Genomic DNA, 22,390 nt, shown 5'->3' on the forward strand with positions numbered 1-22,390 from the left:
TGCCTGCTGTTCTTCAAGGAAAAGGTGTTCTGCCTTTGATACAATATAGACTACATGATCCACCGCATCAGAGGTCATATCTGTTGTTTTTGTGACAAATGTCAGATTAAGGGCAGTTATGTCATATTTATTTTTTATACAGTTCATGATTCTCTATTGTTTGATGACTATATAGAGACCAAGAGCCCAGATTATTAATGTTAGCAAGTGGGTCTTATGGTGTGAGGTGTATACACACACACACACACACACACACACACACACACACACACACACACACACACATCACAGTTACTTCATGCTTTCCTTTAGACCACATTTATTTTGACTGCAAAAATGGCTCAATTAGTCAAATGTGTTTCTCACAGAAAGGTCTGCTCTGTGACTTAGTATGTGTACTTCGAGAGAGAGAGAGAGAAGATGGTTACAGGGCTACTTCACACTTCCCACCCCAACACTGCAGACTTATTAAGCACCCAGTCAAGATGAAAAGAACCTGTGATGCTTTTTGAATCTACCGCCTGCTACAGGACTGTGTGCCTTCATTAGCATGGTCCCAGAGGATCCTGTTCAAAGTTGTGCCAAGCTTCTTCCATACGAGTAAGAAACAGCAGGCTGCCTTTTTGACTTATTATTCTCACCAGGGCAAAGGCAGAGAGAGAAGCAGAGAGAGAGGCAGAGAGAGAGGCAGAGAGAGAGACAGAGAGAGGGAGAGAGAGAGAGAGCGCATCACCGAGCGACGTTTCTGTTACAGATCAAGATTCATTTTATGAAACATTCAATAGGTTTTCCTCCACAAAAAAATCATATACAATGACCCAAACTACAGGAATGAACTTCCATCAATTATGAGTAATTAATATCTAATTAGCATTACTTTAGTAGACTGCATAAAGGAAATAAGGTTCATCTTTATGGGGTGAAATAAGTAGGTCATATTACAAGAAAAATTCAGGCGAATGGTGAAAAGGCAGCACCACGTTCTTCCTGAAACCTAATAACATTTCTAGGAAGATTTCCCATTTTAAATTAACTCCCAAGAAGCAACTTGAGCACTATTGCTATTCTCACATGTCCCTTTACTTTTAAAATGAAAGTAAATTAAATTGATTTTTACACCTCACCATCAATAATAAACCCTGGAGCCTCAGTTTATTGTATAGAGCATAGACATCCTGTCCAGTGACATTTGAGAAGCGGGACAATAACCTGCCCCCCACACCGCATGGCAAATTATTTATGCCTTTAACATTTAGCACATGGTACCCCAGGCACATACACAAAGGTTTTTATGTCCCAATGGGGTAAATCCCTTCAAAAAGCAAGAGTTGTATTGTGTGGTCATTACTGAGTTCATGTGTTTAAATGTTATTATTTTTAAAGAAGAAATTCAGTTTGATCTGTTGCTATACAAACAACAGCAAAAAATAAAAAGCCAAGACAGTATCGATAACTTACACACAGAGAAGACAAATTTCCAAAGCCGAGAATTGTTCTGAATTCTCCTTTAAGCTAAAGGTTAAAAACAAAACCACTGCGAGTCTTCATGGAGTTTCAATCCATGTTTGAATATACAAAAGTTCTGTGCATCGATCATGGTGAGCTACTGTGCTTTTTCAGGGGGCGTGTTGAGGGTCGGAGGTTATCAGTTCCATGGGCAAAAACGCAGTCTTTGCTGGACAGTGGGCATCCATCAGGGTGGTGAGTGTGGAACCAGCAGAGCCGAGTTTTTAATGCTCCTGAGATTTGGGATTTACGATTCAGGGCAGTCTGAGTGCCCTGAGTGCGCCAGTCACGCATGTGAACCTTTCCACCTTGCACTGTGAAGAAGAGAAAAACACAGTGTGAGCTCACACTGAAACAGAGCTACATTACAGGCCAAGGATACTTAAGCAAGCACTGAAAATGTAAAAAAATGGATGATTAAGTGAAAGCTTTTTGAAACATGCTTACTGATATCTAGGCTAACAAAAGCATTTTTGTCTAAAATGGTATGCATTCATGTATGCACCCTCATATGTTAAAAAACATTCAGTTTTAAAGACTAGTTTTTTCCCCCTGGGATTTTAGTCCCGCTTGAATCAGTCATGTCATGCATGCATCTGGAAAGAATATGCCGTATTTTATTCTAGAAAATGACCAGAAGAAATCCATCCAGAAGAAAGTAATATATAGAAAAGACTATGTACACTCTAAAAATTTTTTTAAACACTCTAAAAACACTGGGTTAAAAACGACCCAAATTGGGTTATTTTTTAGCCCCACGGCTGGGTAAATATAGGACAGAACACATTTTGAGTTAAATTAACCCATCAAGCTGGGTTGTTAATTTTAACCCAACAAATGGGCTGTTTTTCGACCCAAAGGCTGGTTTCATTTTTACAAAAATGCTGAATTCATTTTATTTCATAAATGGGTTAATATTTTCAGGGTTAGTTTTACCCTTTGAAAATGTCAAATATACCACATTAATAACAAATATGTCAACATGGTATCTGCTTTATTTATACACAAGGTGGTGTTCAAAAATGTATTGCTAGAACTGCTAAAGTGGTGTTTATATATAGACTTTAGTAAATGACTAAAATGAGTTATATATTTAATACGAAAATGTCAGATTTTGATCAAAGGAGACTTTTAGTAACCAACTTGCGATCCAGTGGGCATTACAAACAAGTAAGCCAAAGCTAACGAAGATAATGAATAAATAAGTCTTTATTGATCACATATACATTACAGCACAGTGAAATTCATTTCTTCGCATACTCCAGCACGTCAGGATGGGGTCAGCCATGATACAGCTCCCCTGGAGCAGAGGGTTAAGGGCCCAACAGTGGCAGCTTGGCAGTGCTGGGGCTTGAACCCCTGACCTTCCGATCAGTAACCCAGAGCCTTAACCGCCAAGCCACCACTACATAGAGTGGTGCATTTAATATCATGTAAACCGGACTGTTATCACACATTTTTGCTTTTTCTAGTGTACAGTAATGGTTTTGTGGATAAAAATATTGATACGAACCATGTTTCTCCAAGTAAATCTAACAGTGTCAGTGTGAACACCACCACCTCCACCTGAGGCGAATTCAAACGGTCAGCACTGAGTAGATTTGACCCAAGTCAGGGTGTGGGAGGGGCAGATCGATTCAACTGTCAGTGAAAATGACCCAGCCACTAACCCAGCAGTGAGGTTACACAAAACGACCCAAAAACTACCCAAGACTGAGAAAATAACCATATTAAATGGCCCATTGTTTGGGTAGAAAAGAGAGAGGGGAAAAAAAAGTGTAATGACTGCATTAATGTAAAGATTCCATAATATCCTGTGAGAAAACAGGCTTTGTGCTTTTTCTTGATTATTAAGACAAGAGACAAGAGGAAGCTTTTGCTCTTTTCTATCATCTCTTGCCATAACCAAAACGAAACCTAGTGTTGGCTGGGTTTAAAATGGCAAACAATAAAATAAAGGACTTGTCAAAGAAGCAATACTTCTCAGGGTTTTAGGTATGTTATTGAGTTCCTAGCACTACAGACATGTTACGGTCACGTGACTTACTAATCAAGTTTTCAGCAACAACAACAACCCATGAAAAAAAGGTCGAAACAATCAATTTGTATTAAAATGTGTATGTAGCATGCATTTAGTGAATTGTAATGTTAATCATTACAGATGTCTTCCTGCAACATTACTTAACACGTCTGGAAATCTTGTCCTGTCTGAATAGTACTTTAGTTAATGATTTGACTATTTGTATAGAAACATCATTGTAATTTAACACATCATTCAGTGAATTAAGCCTTCAGGAGCATTTAAATGTGATACGTCATTCTAAAGGAGGAGATTTAAATAAACAGAAACTGAGCAAAGGCAAATCAAGTACGTATTATACTACTGTGAAAACATTTTGTCCTTACACATTTTACTTCTGTTACCACCTAAAAAATAAATTTTGCATGGTTTTTCTATTTATTATAAAAAATTTTAAACAAAGGTAGTGTTGCTTCCATACTTTTGGCCTGTAGTTAGAGATAAACGAGGCCAGCAGATACCTCTTTGTGAGAATATTCCTGTAAATGTTACCTTTTGATAGATATTCAATTTCTTGGTAAATCAAATTTGTCTGGCATTTTTGTTATGCAATAACTGAGCCGCTGAATTCCATTTTATTGTCTTCCAGACAGTCCTTCAAGTTATTTTTATGATTTTAAGGATGAGTTGAGTGTTCTGTATTAGTCCGCTCAAACATCAGATTTTAGAGCTGACTTGTTCGTATCAGTTTGGACAGATCCTTCAGAAATGATACATTATACACTATATGCAGCACAGATTTTTTTTTTAATCTAAATGAATCATTCTTCAACTATTATCCAATTAATTAATTTATTCCCACCAAAATGCCTCGGTTTTTATACATTTGCGCTTTTACAGAACGACTCAAAGAAACGTCTGTCGAAATCAATCATAACCAAACAGCAGAAGCTAAATGCATATTTGGGAAAATGGCCAAATACCTCTGAACACTTGATGGTTGTTTTTCAGCAGAGTCTGTAGTCCTCCGCACTCCTTCTTCAGTGTCTGTAATGTGGACTGGTCCAGTAGCTCAGCTACCTCACGGACTGAGAGAGAGCCTGATGGATGGATAGATGGGTAGAAAACAGATGAGTACAAAAAGGAATTGTACACATTTGCCAAAATTGTACACAAAATGAATAATGAGCAAAAAGTAAGCAATAACAAAGTGCTGTGCATGCTGTTATGGGAAAATGGCGTGAAGTTTTATTCCTTTTATACCACACCAATTTGTTTTTTATATTTAACAATTAACAACACATCATTCTTTTTATCTGTTCAAAGTTACATTTAATGTTGTAGAACATCTGTGAGACGAGTTAATCCTTGTTATCACTTAGTTTATATAAGATCTAAACTCCCCTCATTCCCTCACCAGCTTCCCTTTTTTCTTTCTCTTGAAGTTTAAAATAATTTTTAAAAACCCAGCAAAACAAAAACAAAATCCTCCATCATGAAGACTGTCCCACTGCGGCCACCCAAGATACTTCTGAAATGTTAAACATCTTGCTTACAGTAAGCTTCACCATATCCAATATTGCATGTTTTTAAATCTGTTTATTATTAATTCTAGATGATGTGGTGCACCTGCCATACAAGTCTGCTACTATACAAATAATATTAAAATAAGTGCATCAACATAAACCTGTGACTTGAATAAGCACTAGCACTAATGCAACAGCTGCTGTTATAGAAAATAAATCAACACCTTCTGACCAATGTGAATTCAGAATGAAACAGCGGTGTGGTACAACTCTAAATTAACATTAATTAAATGTACACCAAGAGAGGCAACAAGAAAAAAAAAAACCTAATCAAACACCTGTTTAACACCTTTCTCATGCCTTCTCTCAACGTATTTGGCTCTTGACTTCACATGCGTTGCCATGAGGGGAAACTGAGGGGAAAATCTAGCAGCAAAAGCACCAAAAGTCTGGGCCTGCTAAAGTGACTATATTCAAATCCACTCCAAATCTGTTATGTTTACCAAAATGCATTAACTTGCCCCATATCCCAGTGGCCATTTTGCCATTTTGCCATTGTCAGCCTTCACAAACTCCAACTTTACAGAGCCCTCCCCAAAGTCACTACTTTGTAGAGCCACAAATTGCTGCAATTACAGCTGTAATTCTCTTGGGGTATGTCTTTATTAGCTCTAGCCACTGAGATTTTGGCCCATTCTTCAAAGCAAAACTGCTCCAGCTCCGTCAAGTTAGATGGGTTGGGTTGGTGAACAGCAATCTTCAAGTCATGCCACAGATTCTCAATTGGATTAATGTCTGGGCTTTGACTAGGCTGTTCCAACACATTTAAATATATCCCTTTAAACCACTCCAGTGTAGCAGTATGCTTAGATTTATTTCTAATATTCATATTAGCAGTATGTTTAGGGTCATTGTCCTGCTGGAAGGTAAACCTCCGTCCCAGTCTCAAATCTCTGGCAGACTGAAACAGGTTTTCCTCAAGAATTGCCCTTTCGTTTTCCTTTGTTAGTATAAAAAGAAAAAAAAAAACTGAACGATTTCTGCTATGTGGTGCTTGGTTTGTTTTTTCTTCTCAATGAAATATTTGGGAAAGGGAAGGGAGAAAAAAAGTAATGTTCAGCACGAATGTTCAGCAGGAATGTTCAGCAGACATGATCAGCAGAAATGTTCAGCAGTAATATTCAGCAGAAATGTTCACTAGAAATGAAACTGGAGATTGGTTGTTTGAGCTGAAATAAAAATATAAGTGAAAAAGAATTGCCCTGTATTTAGTGCCAGCCATCGTTCCTTCAATCCTGATCAGTTTTCCAGTCCCTGCTGATGAAAAGCATCCCCACAGCATGATGCTTCCACCACCATGCTTCACTGTACGAATGGTGTGCTCAGGGTGATGGGAAGTGTTGGGTTTGTGCCACACACAGCATTTCCCATGATGGGCAAAAAGTTACATTTTAGTCTCATCTGACCAAAGAACCTACTCCCATGTGTTTGGGGAGTCTGCCACATTCAGTTTGGTGAACTCCAAATGTGTTTTTCTTATTTTTTTTCTTTAAGCAATTGCTTTTTTCTGCCCACTCTTCCATAAGGCGTGGAGTGTATGGCTTAAAGTGGTCCTATGGACAGATACTCCCATCTCCGCTGTGGATCTCTGCAAAGTCTGTACAGGATTTCGCAGAGTTTTTTTGTGATTGTTGCGGCCAAAAACGCTTGGTTTTGCTAAGACTTTTTTCAAAATTGGTAATATAATTTGCAAAGATTTTTGTGCTTTTTTGCAGAAAACTACTTGAATTGATGAAATTGCAATTGCACGACAGTGTTTTGCACGGTATTTCACAGTGATGTTTGTTGGGAAATGAGACCTTTTAGCTATACTTATGTTTGACGCACGTGAATCGAAGGGGGTATTGGTTGAATGTGTGTTATGATGTCACATGGCATGTTGTGATGACGTGATGCATCTTGGCCCAAATCTATGGAAAATCTGTGCCATATTCATATCATTTTGTAATCATATCATTTTGTTATTGATGGTTATTTAATGGTGCTCTGTGGGATTTTCAAAGTTTGGGATTATTTTTTATACCAAACAATGATCTATACTTCTCCACAACTTTGTCTCTTCCCTGTTTGGAGAACTCCTGGGTCTTCATGTTGCTTGCTTAGCGGTGCGACACTGTCCATGATGTCACCTCATGTGTCCACACAGGTGGACCATAATCAACTAATTATGTGACTTTTGAAGTTAATTGCTTGGACCAGATCTTATTAAGGGGTTTCATAGAAAAGGGGGTGAATACATATGCACTTTTATATTTTGTTAACAAGGTTTTTTTTTTTTTTCATTCCACTTCACCAATTTGGACGATTTTGTAAAATTTGTTTTAATTCCAGGTTGAAATGCAGTAAAACTGAAAAAACACTAAGGGGGTGAATACTTTCGCAAGGACTTGTATATAATGCACCCTTTAGCCTTAAAGGACTTTACTACATTTTGGGGGGAAAAAAAGTCACCCTTACACAAACTGACTGCTGAAATAATTTTTATTTCCAGACAACCCTAACAGGTAAATCTAGTACCAGGATCAGACAGAGATTCCTAATGGCTCAAATAGACATTACAAACAAGGTAGTTTCCGGTCTGGGCTGAGGACTTGTTACCATAGTAACAAGACCCACTCATTAACTGAAGAGACTGTTGTTGTACTGCAGAATTCTCTTCCACATCAACTGGCCAACCCAACTATTATCAGCAGGAACCCCAAGGCTTCTTACGGTGACATACTGAATGTCAGTGGGGAATCCAAAACAGTTTCCCCATAGTGTCTCTACAGTCGACTCTTCTATAATGATGTCCAGGAGGTCAGCACACCTACTGACTCTGTGTGACATTTCAGTGAAACTTGCCTCCCAGAACAAAACCCTGTTTTGACATGTTATGTGATGTTTCAGCATTCTGAATTCCTGCACCGTCAAAGCTATCTGAAAGAAGGATAAAGGGAAGGTTCTACTAAGTATGCTGGATTGCTGTATACACTGCATAATTTAATCCAGGAGACAATGGCCTCGAATTCCTGACGCCAGACACCACAATATCTGCAGTGCTAATACAATATCAATAGCCCATTTAGAGCTGCCCTTTAGAGCACACACTACAAATGGGGATTTATGGCTGAGTGGAGCAAGAAGCTGAAAGGAGTCTCACTGTTTGTGTTTATGTTCACATAATGCCATCCTCCTTTTAACCACGGCTTCAGGTTACATAACTGGATGTCCAGTGTAACTGTATTAACTACATAATGCCTCCAGCTTCATGGCACTGATATGTGAATTTATTATTCAGCTTTACTGTAAATCAGACAAAATTAAATTTTTGTTGATATTCTGCCACATTTATCAAGAGAGAATACTTCATTGTCATTAACGCTATACATTTTGCACACAGGAATTAACCCTGACAGGCAAAATGCATTGTACAGCTCTTTTATGATAGGTAATGGTAGCAATATAAACCACATAATTCAAGATAAACTGATCATATTTTTCCTTCCATAATTTAATTATACTGCATTTGTCTACACATGCTGATATATGCTCCATATTATCGCAAACAGCTCTCTGTGACTGTGATAGGCTCTGTAACCAGCAAGTGAAGCACTAAGTTGACAAAGTATGTGATTACCATTATAGCAAATTTATTCATTTATCTCACGGAAGTTAATGTTTATAGCAAAACTTCTGGATCAACTGTTACACATCAGCTTACACTACAAAACAGCTATAACAGCAATAAATGAAGAAAAGGAAAGCATCCAAAGTGAAAGAAAGTGTATATACGAGAGTGACCATCGGTGTAGTTTTTAAGTGCTAGAGAAGTCAAACGGTTTGAAAAGTGTAATCAAGCTTTGCTTTTCTGTTGCAGTTTGCCAACATCCCAAACTTTATAATTACAACATAGTCAGCTAGACAGAAAACAATGCTTAATGAACAAGGCACGTGTGTCACAGTAAGTCTCTTGTGGGCGTGTGTAGTGACTACAACTGTTGTCGCTTGTGGGAGTGCACAGTCCAGCTTCTTAAGTTCTGGGCCAGTATCTATAAAGCCACTGAGAATTAACATCTGAAACATCTTAGAAGTCAACTTAAGTCCAAATATTGTGATTAAAAATGTGCTATAATTGCTCTTAAGACATCCCTACCCAATATTACTGCCAATACACATGAGCTTTATGCAAATCATTCCAATGTTAAAAATAAATAAACAAATAAAAATATTAAAATAAAAAAGTTAAATAATAACCTCAGTATGGTGGGACAGCAGGTAATTTTGCCATTTCACAGCTCCACTTTCACCATTCAATCCTGAGCTCAGGTTACTGTCTGTGTGGATGGATGTTCACCAAAACAGTCTCAAATGTGTTTGTACATAAAGCTTTTAAATGTGGTTCACTAGTTTAAGCACTCAGTGCAGGCTGTAATTAAATAAATGTGATGATGGAGAACATTTGTGTGCTCCAAGTGTGCATCCAAAACAGGATGTCCAAGACCGGGGAACTTACTCTGTTGTCACATTTTGGCCTTGCTTTATATAGCTAGCGTTATTCAAATGAATTAACTTTATCAACAGAATGACTGTTTTCAGTCATCCAGGTCACTTTAAATTTCAACTGTAGCAAATCAGTGTGGCTGGACTGCGTTATATGATGCTGAAAAAGCTATGCTATAAAATAGAAAGCTAAAAGAGATTTCATGATCATGAAATGGAACTGATGAAGCACTTCAAATAAATCGTCTTCACGATAATAAACACTAATGAACCTAGCTTTTTTCATAATCTTCCTTTTCTTAAAAAAGCTTCCATAATTTTGCAATTGTGCTTTTATGACACTAATTCACTGCCTTACACAATAAATTGAATACATGTTCAAGACGTTTGAAAAATTCCACCTCCTCACTCAGCTACCCTCATTATATCTTCTTTTTCGCAGCTCCTTAACTAATGCAGTCATTACCTTTAAACCACTGTGTAAAACCTATGACTCACATCTCACAGTAAAAGAAATGCCATGCTCTTCTTACCTCCTGCATTCCATCTAATTCTCTCCTTTCCAATCTCGTTCTCTTCCTCCTCCTCCGTTTTCTCTCCAGGGAGTCCCAACAAGGTCATCGCCACCTTCAAGACGACACCATCTACAAAGTCTCTAGGGAGAGCTGCACAGTTTCTGACTGTCTCGATCTTCTCCCTCGGCTGAAAGCCGTTTCCCCAGTCGCATCCTGCTTTGGCCATCTCCTGTCCATCTCCATGATGATGAGGTCCACTGTGTTCTTTCTGAGTGACAACTGCCGAGTTGTTGATTAAGGCCTGCCGTCCCCTAATGTAATCTGTTCTTTTCACTTCTGCTAAATCTTCCTGAGCCTGCTCATAACTCCTACTCTTCCCAATTAGGCAGACCTGCAAAAAAAGAAAAGCATGACGCAACACTATGAGATTTTGGACTTTGTTTTCCAGCAAGTGCTGTTTGTCTTGCCACAGTAAGTTACTTGTTTTAAGCACCACCAGTGGAGTCTAATGTGGTACAACAATCTGGTAGTATTTTCAAATGGTACACAAGCACATAGGTTCAAATTATGACCTAAAAAGAAACTGCATGCATGTACAATTGAGGGGTAAAATGACTGAATACTGCAGTTTATTACTTGTCAACTTATACAGCTACACTCACCAACCACTTTATTATGAATCTCTGTACACCTACACATTCATGCAATTATCCAATGAGCCAATCATGTAGCAGCAGCGTAATGCATAAAGATATGCAGATACAGGTCAAGTGTTTCATTTAATGTTCACACCAAACCTCAGAATGGGGGAAAAATTGACCATGGTGGCATGACTGTTGGTGCCAGACAGGTATTTCAAAAACTGTTGATCCTCCTGAGATTTTGACACACAACAGTCTTTAGAGTTTAAAACACAGAAACATCCAATGAGTGGCAGTTCTGCAGGTGGAAATGTCTTTTTGATGACAGAGGAGAATGGCCAGACTGGTTTGAGCTGACAGGAAGCTTCAAGTAATCACTGTTTATAACTGTGCTGATCAGAAAACCATCTCAGAACACACAAAATGTCGATCCTTGAGGTGGATGGGCTACAACAGCATAAGAGCACAGCTGATCCATATCAAGTCAGACAAGAACAGTAATATGCGGCTACAGTGAGCACAGGCTCATCAAAAGTGGGCAGCTGAAGACTGGTATTTCGGCTGTATCTGCTTCTGCATTTGCTGTATTGTTTGCATGGAGGTGCTTTTCTGCTCACCACGGTTGTAAAAAAAAAAATAAGAAGAAGAAAAAGAAGTTATTTAAGTTACCACAGCATTCCTGTCAGCTCAAAGCAGTCTGCTCAATGTTTTTCACTCCATTTGGTGTAAGCTCTAGAGACTGTTGTGTGTGAAACTCCCAGCAGTTTCTAAAATACTCAATCCAGCTGGAAGCAACAACCATGACACATTGAGTCACTGATATCAAGTTTTTTCCCCACAATCTGATGTTTGATGTGAACATTAACTGAAGCTGGGTCTGCATGATTTTATGCATTGTGTTGCTGTCTGAATAATTGCATAGATGAGCAGGTCGGTGAGTATGTACGGTGTAAGACATGTTCGCCAAAGTAAGTGGGCTTTAAACACTCCACTTTGCATTGTTACCCGTGATAAAATTACTGCAATGCATACCGTCGTGTGGTTTATTGCTTTTGTAAAATGGAGACAAAAACAGTATGATAAAATCCAGTGTTCAATAAACCATCCATCCATCCATTTTCTGTACTGCTTATCTCTAGGGTCAAAGGGGAGCCTGGAGCCTATCCCGGGGAACTCAGAGCACAAGGTGGGGGACACTCACACACACTATGGACAATTTGAAAATTTTAATCAGCCTACAGTGCATGTCTTTGTACTAGAGGAACAAACGAGTACACGGAGGAAACCCCCGAAGCACAGGGAGAACATGCAAGCTCCACGCACGCTGTGGAGGCGGGATTTGAGCCCCCAACCACAGAGGTGTAAGGCAAATGTGCTAAGCCACTACACCACCATGCCCCAATAAAATATTTCATTTGGACAGAATGGATAGAACAATGGTTGTAATGTTTTTTTTTGGTTTAAAAAGTCTTAAAGCACATCAGTTGAATTAAATTATGATGATGTGGTCACACGTGTGTATACAGTATATCAAGGATTTTAGAACAGCTTCAAACATGGCTCAGCCATTCAGATATTTTTTAACTGAAACTATTCATTTTATAAGGTTTATTATATTTATTTCAATAAGATCACATTTCTTTCAAAGAAATCTCCTACCTTACCAAGAGAGAATTATTAGATAAATAAAAGCTTGTAAGATAATAAAATACTTGAAAGAATAATTTGTTGGGGGGGGGCGGGGGGGATACCATACCCGCTTGGTGGAAGGAATCCTCAGACAATCTTCATCTGTTTGGAAGCCACATGCTGCACTGACCTCACTGATGAAGTCTACATACTCCCTGTACTGAGACTTCTTACACTGTCGGCGCTGGTACTTCCCACAGAAGTCAAAGAAGCAGCAAGGGAGCACAAAGAAGCGGCAGTAGTAGGCTGATCTATGCATAGAAAATTGTGGACACATGACAACTCTTTGAATAATATCTCAAAGTACAGAAAACATTTGGTTTTCTATATCTAAGGCCTTGCAGCTGTGTGCTGAGCCGAAGATAAACAGGTTTTGAAAAATTTGAGTATGCTGCAAAAAGTCACATTATTTCAAAACAACTTCTAAAGTACAATCCATCAAGATGCATCTAGCGCTATATAGATCATGTATGATCCTATAAAACAGAGAAAAATATATTGCAATTGATATAATGGTTAAAGAAAAAACGATTAACATATTCTGAATCTGGTTCCTCATATACTGCCAAGCTTCACACAATAACAAGTGCCAAGATATGACTCATGCGCTAAGCTAAAGATCTCCACCTAGTGTTTAACCCACCCAAAGCTAGAAAAAGATCATGAACAATGTACCATATGTTAGTTAATGCTCCTGATGAGCCAAACATTTCACATGTCAAACATATCATACTGAAACATGTAGTACACTTTCTGCTCATACTTCATATACGGTATGTGTAGTGGATTGGGAAAATCTGTCGACTATCATCAGAGATGAATTCTGGAACCCAGCAAAATTAAAAATTAAAAAAGGCAAATATTCAGGTTTTGACCTAAATTTTATTTGTCTGCCAATAATATATATTATATATCACTACTTTAAGAAAAAATTAACAAAAATGACACGTAAATGTTTTTATTTATTACCTAGCCTTTGCTAGCTGCCTGCATAGATCATGTTGGGTAGTGTGCAGTGGTAGCTCAATGGGTAAGACTGCTGGGACAAGCCCCATAACCCTCAGCAGCTCAGTTGTATAAATGAGACAAATATAAGTTGCCGTGGATAAGGGCATCTGCCAAATGCCATAAATGTACATGGGTTAGATGCCAGTTTAAAAACACAGCAGTAAATGCAGTCACTGTGCTTAAAGATTAAAACCTGGCCAGCCAAGTGTGATTTCCTCATTATTTGATCAAGTTGCTGAACAGCAAGGGGAAAAAAATGCATTTATGCACACTGAACAGATGACACAGGACAAAAGGTTTAAAATATTTTTAAAAAGACAAGCAATTTAGTCAACAGAACAAAACTGAGTGAATAAATTTTTAGAGTGAACAGAGATTGTTCGAGTAAAGAGATAATGACGAGGCTCGTGTTTAAATGCTGCAAGTGACGTTTACCTCAGGTGATGAGGCAGAGACTGATGCGGATGATGCTTATAATCAAAGTGAGAGCTCATTTCCCATTGTAAACTTGCAAGTTTTAAAGATTTTGTTATAACACCGTTTAGATAAGGTTGTAAATGTACAAGTAGGCAGGGCGTCTTTCAGTGGAGTCGGAATAGAATCTTTAAATGAAAAATTTCTCCCTTTTCACTTTTTGGGACTAACAAGATTTTAAAAATGTTATAACCTTTGATTGAGGTACATGCTAAAGGGAAATATATTTCAGTTCAGGAAAATCTATACAACTATATAAAGAAGAAAATGACTAAATTTGACGATGTGAAGGATTTTCCCAGGCTGTACATGTATACCAACACTGCTCTTCCATTTTCCCTGCAAACCTAGTGGATTAATTCACAATGACCTTCTCAGTTACATTAAGGTCATTTTTAAGATGCTTTCCCACATCATGACAACTGTTTGTTTGTTAACCTGACTCTGGTTCTGAAAAATGTCTGACCTTTAAAAGTCATGACAATGGCTCTTAAACAACCATGGACCAGCAAAGTGCTCATACCCCTTCACATGCATTTAGTGGAGATCAGGTGGCACTTTAGCATTCTTACTAAATTGCCAGCTGATGACTTGCCTGGCTGCTATAACGGGGATCCATGGCGTGAGCTCATCGGAGTGGTTTCCAATCAGCCAGTTCGTCTCAGGGAAGAGGAACGCAGCGCTGGGCGTGATTGCCTTTTCCTGAAATAGACGAGAGTGGCCGGTGCATTTCATTATCAGTGGCTAAAGGTGTAATGACACTGAGAGTCACTGAGCCTCGTCTCATGCTGAAAATGGAAAAGGACAAAGCTGATGTGCTTGAATGATCACAGTTGGAGTTTCACATGGTGAAAGGCTTCAACAATTTTTAGTAAAAATGGTGCGTTAAAATTTCATGCTGTGTTCATAATGAGTGCTATTAAATATATAATTTCTCTTTTTTTTTTTTCCAAGTGCTAAATATATGATGGTGTAGATACATCTGTTTCAGATGGTTAATAGGAAGTGATGAGAGAGGGAAAAAAAAAAAAGACTGTTCCATAATGCAGAATCCTCCTACTCCTGAGCTACTGGACTTCTAACCTATTCCTTGTTAATGATCATCTGATCATCTTACAGAGACGGAAAAGTAAAAACATCAAGCCATTGTCACATTTATAATTTAAGACAATTGCCACAAAACTCAGTGCCTCAATTGTTTAAAAACCACAAGAAACATTGCTCATACAAGCAACACCCATAAATATGTATATGTCGCATCATTTAACTAAACTGAAGAGCAAAACCACTTTTATGGACATCCCATTTTCCTCCCAGCATGCCTCAGTGATGATGGACACACCAAATCTTTTAATAATGTTTCAGCACTGCAGGGACTCCACCGGTACATGGGTGCTCACCCTAAAAGCCCATCAATTCCCATCAGCCCCAGAACTGAATAAACTCTGTGCTTCCTTTCAAAGAAAAACATTATAAATAATCCAGCTCGGTCTTGTTTTTCTAATGAGGAGAATACATTAAAGAAAATGGTTCTCAGGGAATAAAGTGGCCAAAGAATGACATAATTAAGGTATGGCTGGAGAACCCTACAAAAGAACTAATATTTAAGAAGGATATATTTAATATCAAGCTTTTACACGTCCCAGCTTACAAGGTCTGTGGAAGACACATCCCCATATAAGGTAAAGTACAATTTAATCCTATTGTATAATTTGACTATTTAATTTTATGTGGATTAAGTAGCAAAAGTGTTAGTTACTCACAGTATTATAGTAATAATGAAAAAAAAATCCTATTCTGCCATTATGATTATCACTGGTTGTGTTTAGCCATTTAATTTTTACGATAGCTTTATGATATTTTTATGATGAGCCAAGGTCTGGTCTGAATTGCATTTTAACACTGTGAAGAAATACACTATATGGCAAAAGTATGTGGACACCTGACCATCACAGCCTTCCCTGAACTGTCACCACACAGTTGGAAGCACACAATTATCTAAAATGCCTTTGTATGCTGTAGTGTACAATTTCCCTTCACTGGAACTAAGAGTCCCCAAATTTGTTCCAGCATGACAATGCCCCTGTGCATAAAGCAAAGTCCATGAAGACATGGTATGCCAAGATTGGTGTGGAGAAACTTGAGTGTCCAGCACAGAGAACTGACCTCAACCCCTCTGAACACCTTTGATATGAACTTGAATACTGACTACACCCCAGGCATCCTCACCCAAGATCAGTGACTGACTGCACTAATGCTCTTGGGGCTGAATGAACAAATCCCCACAGCCCCCTTCAAAATCCACTGGAAAGTCTTCTCAAAAGAGTGGAGGTTATTATAACAGCAAAGGGGGGCTAAATCTGGAAATGGGATTTTTGGGGAATTGATCAGGTGTCCACAAACTTTTGGCCACATAGAGTATGATATGACATACACGACCATTTCTCAGTTTTGACACATAACCTCTCTAATGTTGGACCACAGTCTCATTTAAAAATAAATGCTTTAATATATTTAATTATACATTTAAATTCTTTAACCTTACAGGACACAGACTTAACATTCCCCAGTGTTGTAAATACAAAACTGTTCCCATTTCTTTATTGTAATTACTAAATAATTCACTAGGTACTGAATAATATGCTTTAACAGAAATAACCGAATAATAAGCTGGGGCATTTAAGGGTTAGCACAAAATTTACAGAAAATTTGATATTAAAAAAAAAAAAAACCTTGGCAAGGGCTAGTAAATGTATAGAACTGTAAAACTGTTAAACAATCACTGTTAAATATCTGAAACTGAATTCCTTGCCTATGTATTATATGAGGCATATTGCCTGAGTGACAAGGTTAGGATTTTAAAAATGACAATATCTCAAGGCCAGACCAGTATAATGGGAGTATTCTGAGAAATGGTTACATCTCTAAACCTCTTATAATAAAAATGTGGCCTTTCGCTAAAAATATGTTTTTCTCTTGAAATCTTGGAGACATTTTGTTGCTTTATTCTCTATGTTCTGAAAATGAGTCGTGGCCAATACTCATCATTGAAGGACTCGCCAGCAGTTCTGAGTGGGTGAAGACTAATGAGTGCCTTCCCTCTTGTGAGGCTAGCCACAGCATCTACAAGCATCTTATCCGTCTTTGTCAATGAAACCTTCAACAGCAGAGCTCTTGCAGCTTCCTAATATGCTCCACTTGATAAGCATTTAATGGCAGTTTTTCCCTTTTTTTGCATCACTTCAGTGACCATTTTCATTCTTAAGTCTTACATTTTTTTTTTTTCACAGAAAGCCAATACTAACAATGAAACAATTAAACATATTCAAAATAGTTTTTATGACAATGCCTTTTCACTTTTAAAAATTCACATCTTTTTATGGCAAACACACATTATGGTGATTTAATGTATGAGCTTCCAGCCAGTTCATATTTGTGTTGTAGACTATTACAGTATCTAACAGATGAGCCAGACAATCAGCTTTAAAGATTTGGAGATGGATTGAAAAATAAGAGACATCTAGCGGCTACCCTACAGTTCCCTCCAAAACTATTGGAATGGACAGATGCTTTCTTTCTCCACACTTTGACCTTTCCATCACTTCAGTAGAGGTTAATCTTGGTCCCAGAACTTTTGTGGCTCACGTTTGTATTTCTTTGCAAATTCCGAACTGACTTTCTGATTATTACCAGTGCTGAGTGGTTTGCATCTTGTGGTACAGCCTCTATAGTTCTTCTCTCAAAGTCTTCTTCAAATGGTGGATTGTGATACCTTCACCCCTGAACTGTGAAGGTGGTTGGTGATGTCACTGACTGTTGTTTTTTGGTTTTTCTTCACAGCTCTCACAATGTTTCTGTCATCAGCTGTTGTTGTTTTCAATCGAGCATCACATTACTGAGTTAGCTTAATCATTAATTGATACGCTCTCATGAGCTTTCATAGGATACAAACATTTTTTCAAACTAACTGGATTTTTTGATTTCTTGTGCAAATGCCTGTTTAAATTAATAAATCCATTTGTACCTAGTTGATATATCCGTTCATAAATGAGGCCTATTGTCACTTTCTTATGAAGCATAAAAATGCAGCATCTATGCTGGTTTAAGTCTCTTACCTCTAAGTGTGTATTGGGTCCATACATGTCCCAGATCTTTCGCTTGCGAATGTCAATTCCCTTTCCAGGATGCTGTAAAACAAGAGTTTGTGACTGCTCTAGCCAACAAAATCAGTGACTAATCAGCCCCCACGCATAAAGGCTCCTATATATAATTACATTTCAGCATCCAAGTGTGAATGCATGTAAGGGACTGTAAAGGGTATGGATTTCTAATCTGTCGTATGATTAAAAAGGTGAACGAAAAGCTAGGTGGTTTCATTATCCCCTTCACCTGGCTTCTACCATGTCATTGATTTTAATGCTGAATGAATCTTGGTAGATTAGAAGTCCTCAGTGGCAAAGGTCATTCACAGACTGGATTGAGGGCATATGGTGCATGGTTTAATAATTTAACACCACAACAAATGAAAATAACAGTGAAGACATACCCCTTCATTGTTTAATATGTGGACAAGGAGGCCATTTCCACAACCAAGGTCCACAAAAGACTGTTTGGATGTTATTCCTTTTTCAGTTCGCTCTTCACCCCATAAAACCTACATGGTGACATTGAACACAAGTTGATTTCCTTTCAACACTTCACTTGGACATGACAAATTAAATGATATTTTACTAACTTATACATGAGGTCTAACTCATACAAGTGGTCCAACCGCATGTTGTGCTATGGAAACACATGTAAAACTTTATCAACACAACACAGTGGGAAAAGTGAGGTTAAACTTACAAGAAGATATGTAGCAATGGCCACATCTTCAAAGACAAATTTCTCAGGATCAGTAACTTCAGGCCAGACCTACAACACGGTGGTATTAATGGTACACAAAATATTTTTTTTAAACTGTAAACTCATTTGCAGTCTTATACAATCTTATAGCATTTTTGCCCTTTGCTACCCTGCAATCAACCAAAAGTCAATATATAGACAATTTTCAGCATTAAATGGTACAAAATATTTCTAAGAAAAGTACAGCTAGAAAACTAATAAATTCTGAATCTCAAAATGACAAACTGATCAGCAATTCTTTACCTTGACAAGCTCTCTGTATTTGTTTTTCAGCTGCTGGTAGAGTATGCTGTACTTTTCGACAGGAATGAGAGACAGAGTACTCTTGAACTCTGTGGCTTTGCTCTCTGTGGCCCAGCGTGCTAGTTTAGGGAGAAGCTCTGAAGTCAGCCAGGTGAGTTTTGGGTAGGCCACGCCATCACTATACCACTGATCAAGTCTCAGGACATGAAGAGACAGTATCCTAAGCAAAACAGGAATATACAGTCAACAGTCTAATAATAATGCAGCAGACACATTATAACAGGGCTGCACAATACAGCAACTGTTAATCCTTTCTGTAACAGTTGTGTTTGCAATACTGATAGTGAGGAAGACTTAACGTGCACATGAAGCTACAGTTCTGCTATGAAAATTCATCTTTAGTTTTCCCTGATTGTACAGGTTTCTGGGGTGTTTTTTAAATAAACTATACAAGGTGTTTTACTGCAAGGCATATTATAATTCAAATACGTATTAACATTATCATAATCATTCGATACATCTGTACAGATAATCATAACATTTTGGGTATCCTTTTAATAATTGTGCCTGCTCTTTGCAAGCTTCTCTTTATATGTTATGGGAAACAGTAAGCACAGACTGTCCAGAAACATCAGTGGATGTTCATTTACATGGCCAATCTGGCCTTACCATTTATGTCCCAAATGGTCCATAAATAGATGTTGTTATTGGTCCTGTAAGGAACTGCAATGGCTGCCAGAAAAAGTGGATTTTGATATAGTGTGATCTCGATTCGAATACCTCTAATTCCCGTCTTCCACAATGACTGATATAGGGTGAAAGATCATTACAGCAAATGTCTAAATAATCATAGAAACCAAGTAGTAAACAAAGACAGATCATCTGAGATGGATAAAAAGGACCATCTCAGGCAAAAGAATACAAACATTTTGCATGTGGGTGTTAGTTCCTGTTCAAGACGCATATAAAGTAAAAGTGTGAATATGAGGTTGCATTTCAAGAGGTGTTTCATTACACCAAGTTTGGAGAAGTCCTTTCCCCCTTACTGTTCCCCTTACTTTTATTTGGGGTGAGTTCTTTCTCAATGGTGCCTCTTGTTATGCCCGTTTTTTGGTTTGTTTTACATTAAGTTTGACATATTGTATATGACCACACAACAGTCATAAAAAGACATTTTAAAAGCTTTGACTCTGGCTCAGCTCTAATGTCAGAAAAGACATCTTTTTTGCACCATCAAAATATTTTCGTGTTCAAAGAAGAGGTGTGATATTGGTGCGCTTTAAGACATAGGTGCTGAACTCACGTGCAAGATAACATACATCACCGCGTAAAATGTCTGTTGATCGGATGAGAAAATCTTTCAAATCCAATCCAGCATCTGAGGCCAGTATTGGCCCTGAAATTGATACACTGTATTTGAATGGACACATTCTTAGTAATATGAAAGAAACCCAAACATTGAAGGAGGAAGGTGACTCACATCAGTGGGGTTAAGTTCCCTCAAAATAGATTTCTCTCCCATTCCAAGCATTGTGTTTGTATCTACCCTCATTAATATAGTCCGAGAAGTCACTTACGAATCATCTGTTTTTCCCTGAAGCTGAATCTGATAAATATTACTGTCCCTCAGAATGATGTGGCCTTCAGTGTTTTCTTCAATTGGCAGAAATGTCACTGTTTGTCCATTCACATCTGTGGGATTAAGGATTACATTAATATAACGTACAATAACAAAACCATAAAATCTCATACAGTTTCAGAGTGGTATTTTACCTTTAACAATAATCTCCTTGTAAAGCTTTGCTGCACTGCTCTGTAGACCTGCTTTAGGGATGATGGTTCTCCCTCCTACACTCCAGGTTGGTACAGTCTGGTGGCTCGTGAGTGCAGTGTGCGCGTGCAGGAAAAGTAAAATTTCCGGTAAATCCCGCAGACTAATCCCGGTGAAACTACAGAGACAGCGCTCGAGCTCCTCACAGCTCACATCTCTGTATTCAGTCTCTGTCACTCCGCACAGCCGCTTATTCACTACATGAGGCTTCTTTATCCAAACATCAACCGCAGACCAAAAGCCTTTCGGACTGCATTTAACCTCGAGGTCCATCTCAGAGTGTGTACGCGTTTAATCTAAACACGCGAGTTACTTACTGCAATCCTTAAAAAGTCACGTGTAATTTGCTGCGAGTTACAGTAGTTCATGTTTACAGTTCAGTTATGCTAGCTAGCAGCAACGACTTGTTTCAAAGTAAAAGTCCTTGTTGACGCTCAACACAGGAGACAATACTCTTTTTGACATACCTTCGTCGACTTGCCCTTTCTATTAACCCTTGAGGAAATCCCAGACGCCATCTTCAGTGTCTTTCTATTACTCTATTAACTCAAGTGAAGTTTGTTAGATCAGTGACTCAAATTTTGTTGTAGCCAAGGATCCATTTTACTGTAAAATAAAGTTACGCAGGTCTCCCCGAGTATAGATTTATTTTCATTAGCATTACTTAAATCTATTTATCTAAATATAAGTCTATATATTGGAGACATACTGTATATCTTGCTATTCCTGAACCTTCCACCAACAAAACAAGATGATAGTATATGTAGCTTTATTGTCAGTTTATATTGATATGTTTTTGAGTTACTTAGGTTTGGATTAAAGTGATAAAACATGATCAAGGGAGATTGGATCGGCTAAAAACTACAGAAACTCAAGAATAAATAAACTTGGGTTGTGATTTCTACATAAAAACCTAAGTAACTGAATTAATTAAAAATAAATAAACAAACAAACAAAAATTGCTCACAGACTCCACTTTGAGAACCACTGGGAGCGGTTGGGGTTAAGTCATAATGTACATTATTTTCATCCATTTAGGGTCTACATTCAGACTCCACTCCTGTCAACCAAGAAAAGGAATCTGATGCTATCATGGGCACAGACTCATTGAAACTGGATAGTTGAAGATTAGAAGAAGAAGAAGAAAAAAAATCACCTTGGCTTGCAGGAGTGGAATCCAATGTGGTCTTCTGTTGTTGAAGCTCGTCTACCTCAAGGTTTTGTGCATGTTGAGATGCTTTTTTCCTGCTCACCAAGTTTGTAAAAAGTGATTATATGAGTGACTATATCCTTCCTGGCAGCATGAACCAATCTGGCCATTTTCTTCTGACTGTCTCTAATCAACAAGGCGTTTCCACCCACAGGATTGTTGCTCACAGGATGTTTTTTGTTTTTCCGCACAACTCTGTGTAAACTCTAGAGAAATTCCCAGGAGATCAGCAGTCTCTGATATACTCAAACCAGCTCATCTGTCACCAACATACATGCCA

The 22,390-nt window shown here is 38.1% G+C and overlaps 1 protein-coding gene across 2 annotated transcripts; it reads right to left on the bottom strand.

Moving 5' to 3' along the window:
- Positions 1-276: 276 nt before the first annotated feature.
- Positions 277-21,366, bottom strand: trmt44 (tRNA methyltransferase 44 homolog). 2 transcript variants are annotated; one of them, XM_053628945.1, is made up of 11 exons: positions 20,843-21,366; positions 20,647-20,761; positions 19,070-19,289; positions 18,767-18,835; positions 18,468-18,575; positions 18,037-18,108; positions 14,517-14,623; positions 12,507-12,690; positions 10,128-10,500; positions 4,510-4,626; positions 277-1,820 (listed from the first exon to the last, which is right to left on the bottom strand). In XM_053628945.1, the coding sequence occupies exons 1-11, from the start codon at positions 21,171-21,173 to the stop codon at positions 1,594-1,596; spliced, it is 1,923 nt and encodes a 640-aa protein (XP_053484920.1). In that variant the 5' UTR covers positions 21,174-21,366; the 3' UTR covers positions 277-1,593. The 2 variants fall into 2 exon arrangements, with proteins under 2 accessions (XP_053484920.1, XP_053484921.1); XM_053628946.1 differs by lacking the exons at positions 12,507-12,690; positions 14,517-14,623 and having other exon boundaries at positions 20,843-21,365.
- Between the last annotated feature and the right edge of the window lie 1,024 nt (positions 21,367-22,390).

This window comes from Ictalurus furcatus, chromosome 7, assembly GCF_023375685.1.
Source record: "Ictalurus furcatus strain D&B chromosome 7, Billie_1.0, whole genome shotgun sequence".
Taxonomy (NCBI): Eukaryota; Metazoa; Chordata; class Actinopteri; order Siluriformes; family Ictaluridae; genus Ictalurus; species Ictalurus furcatus.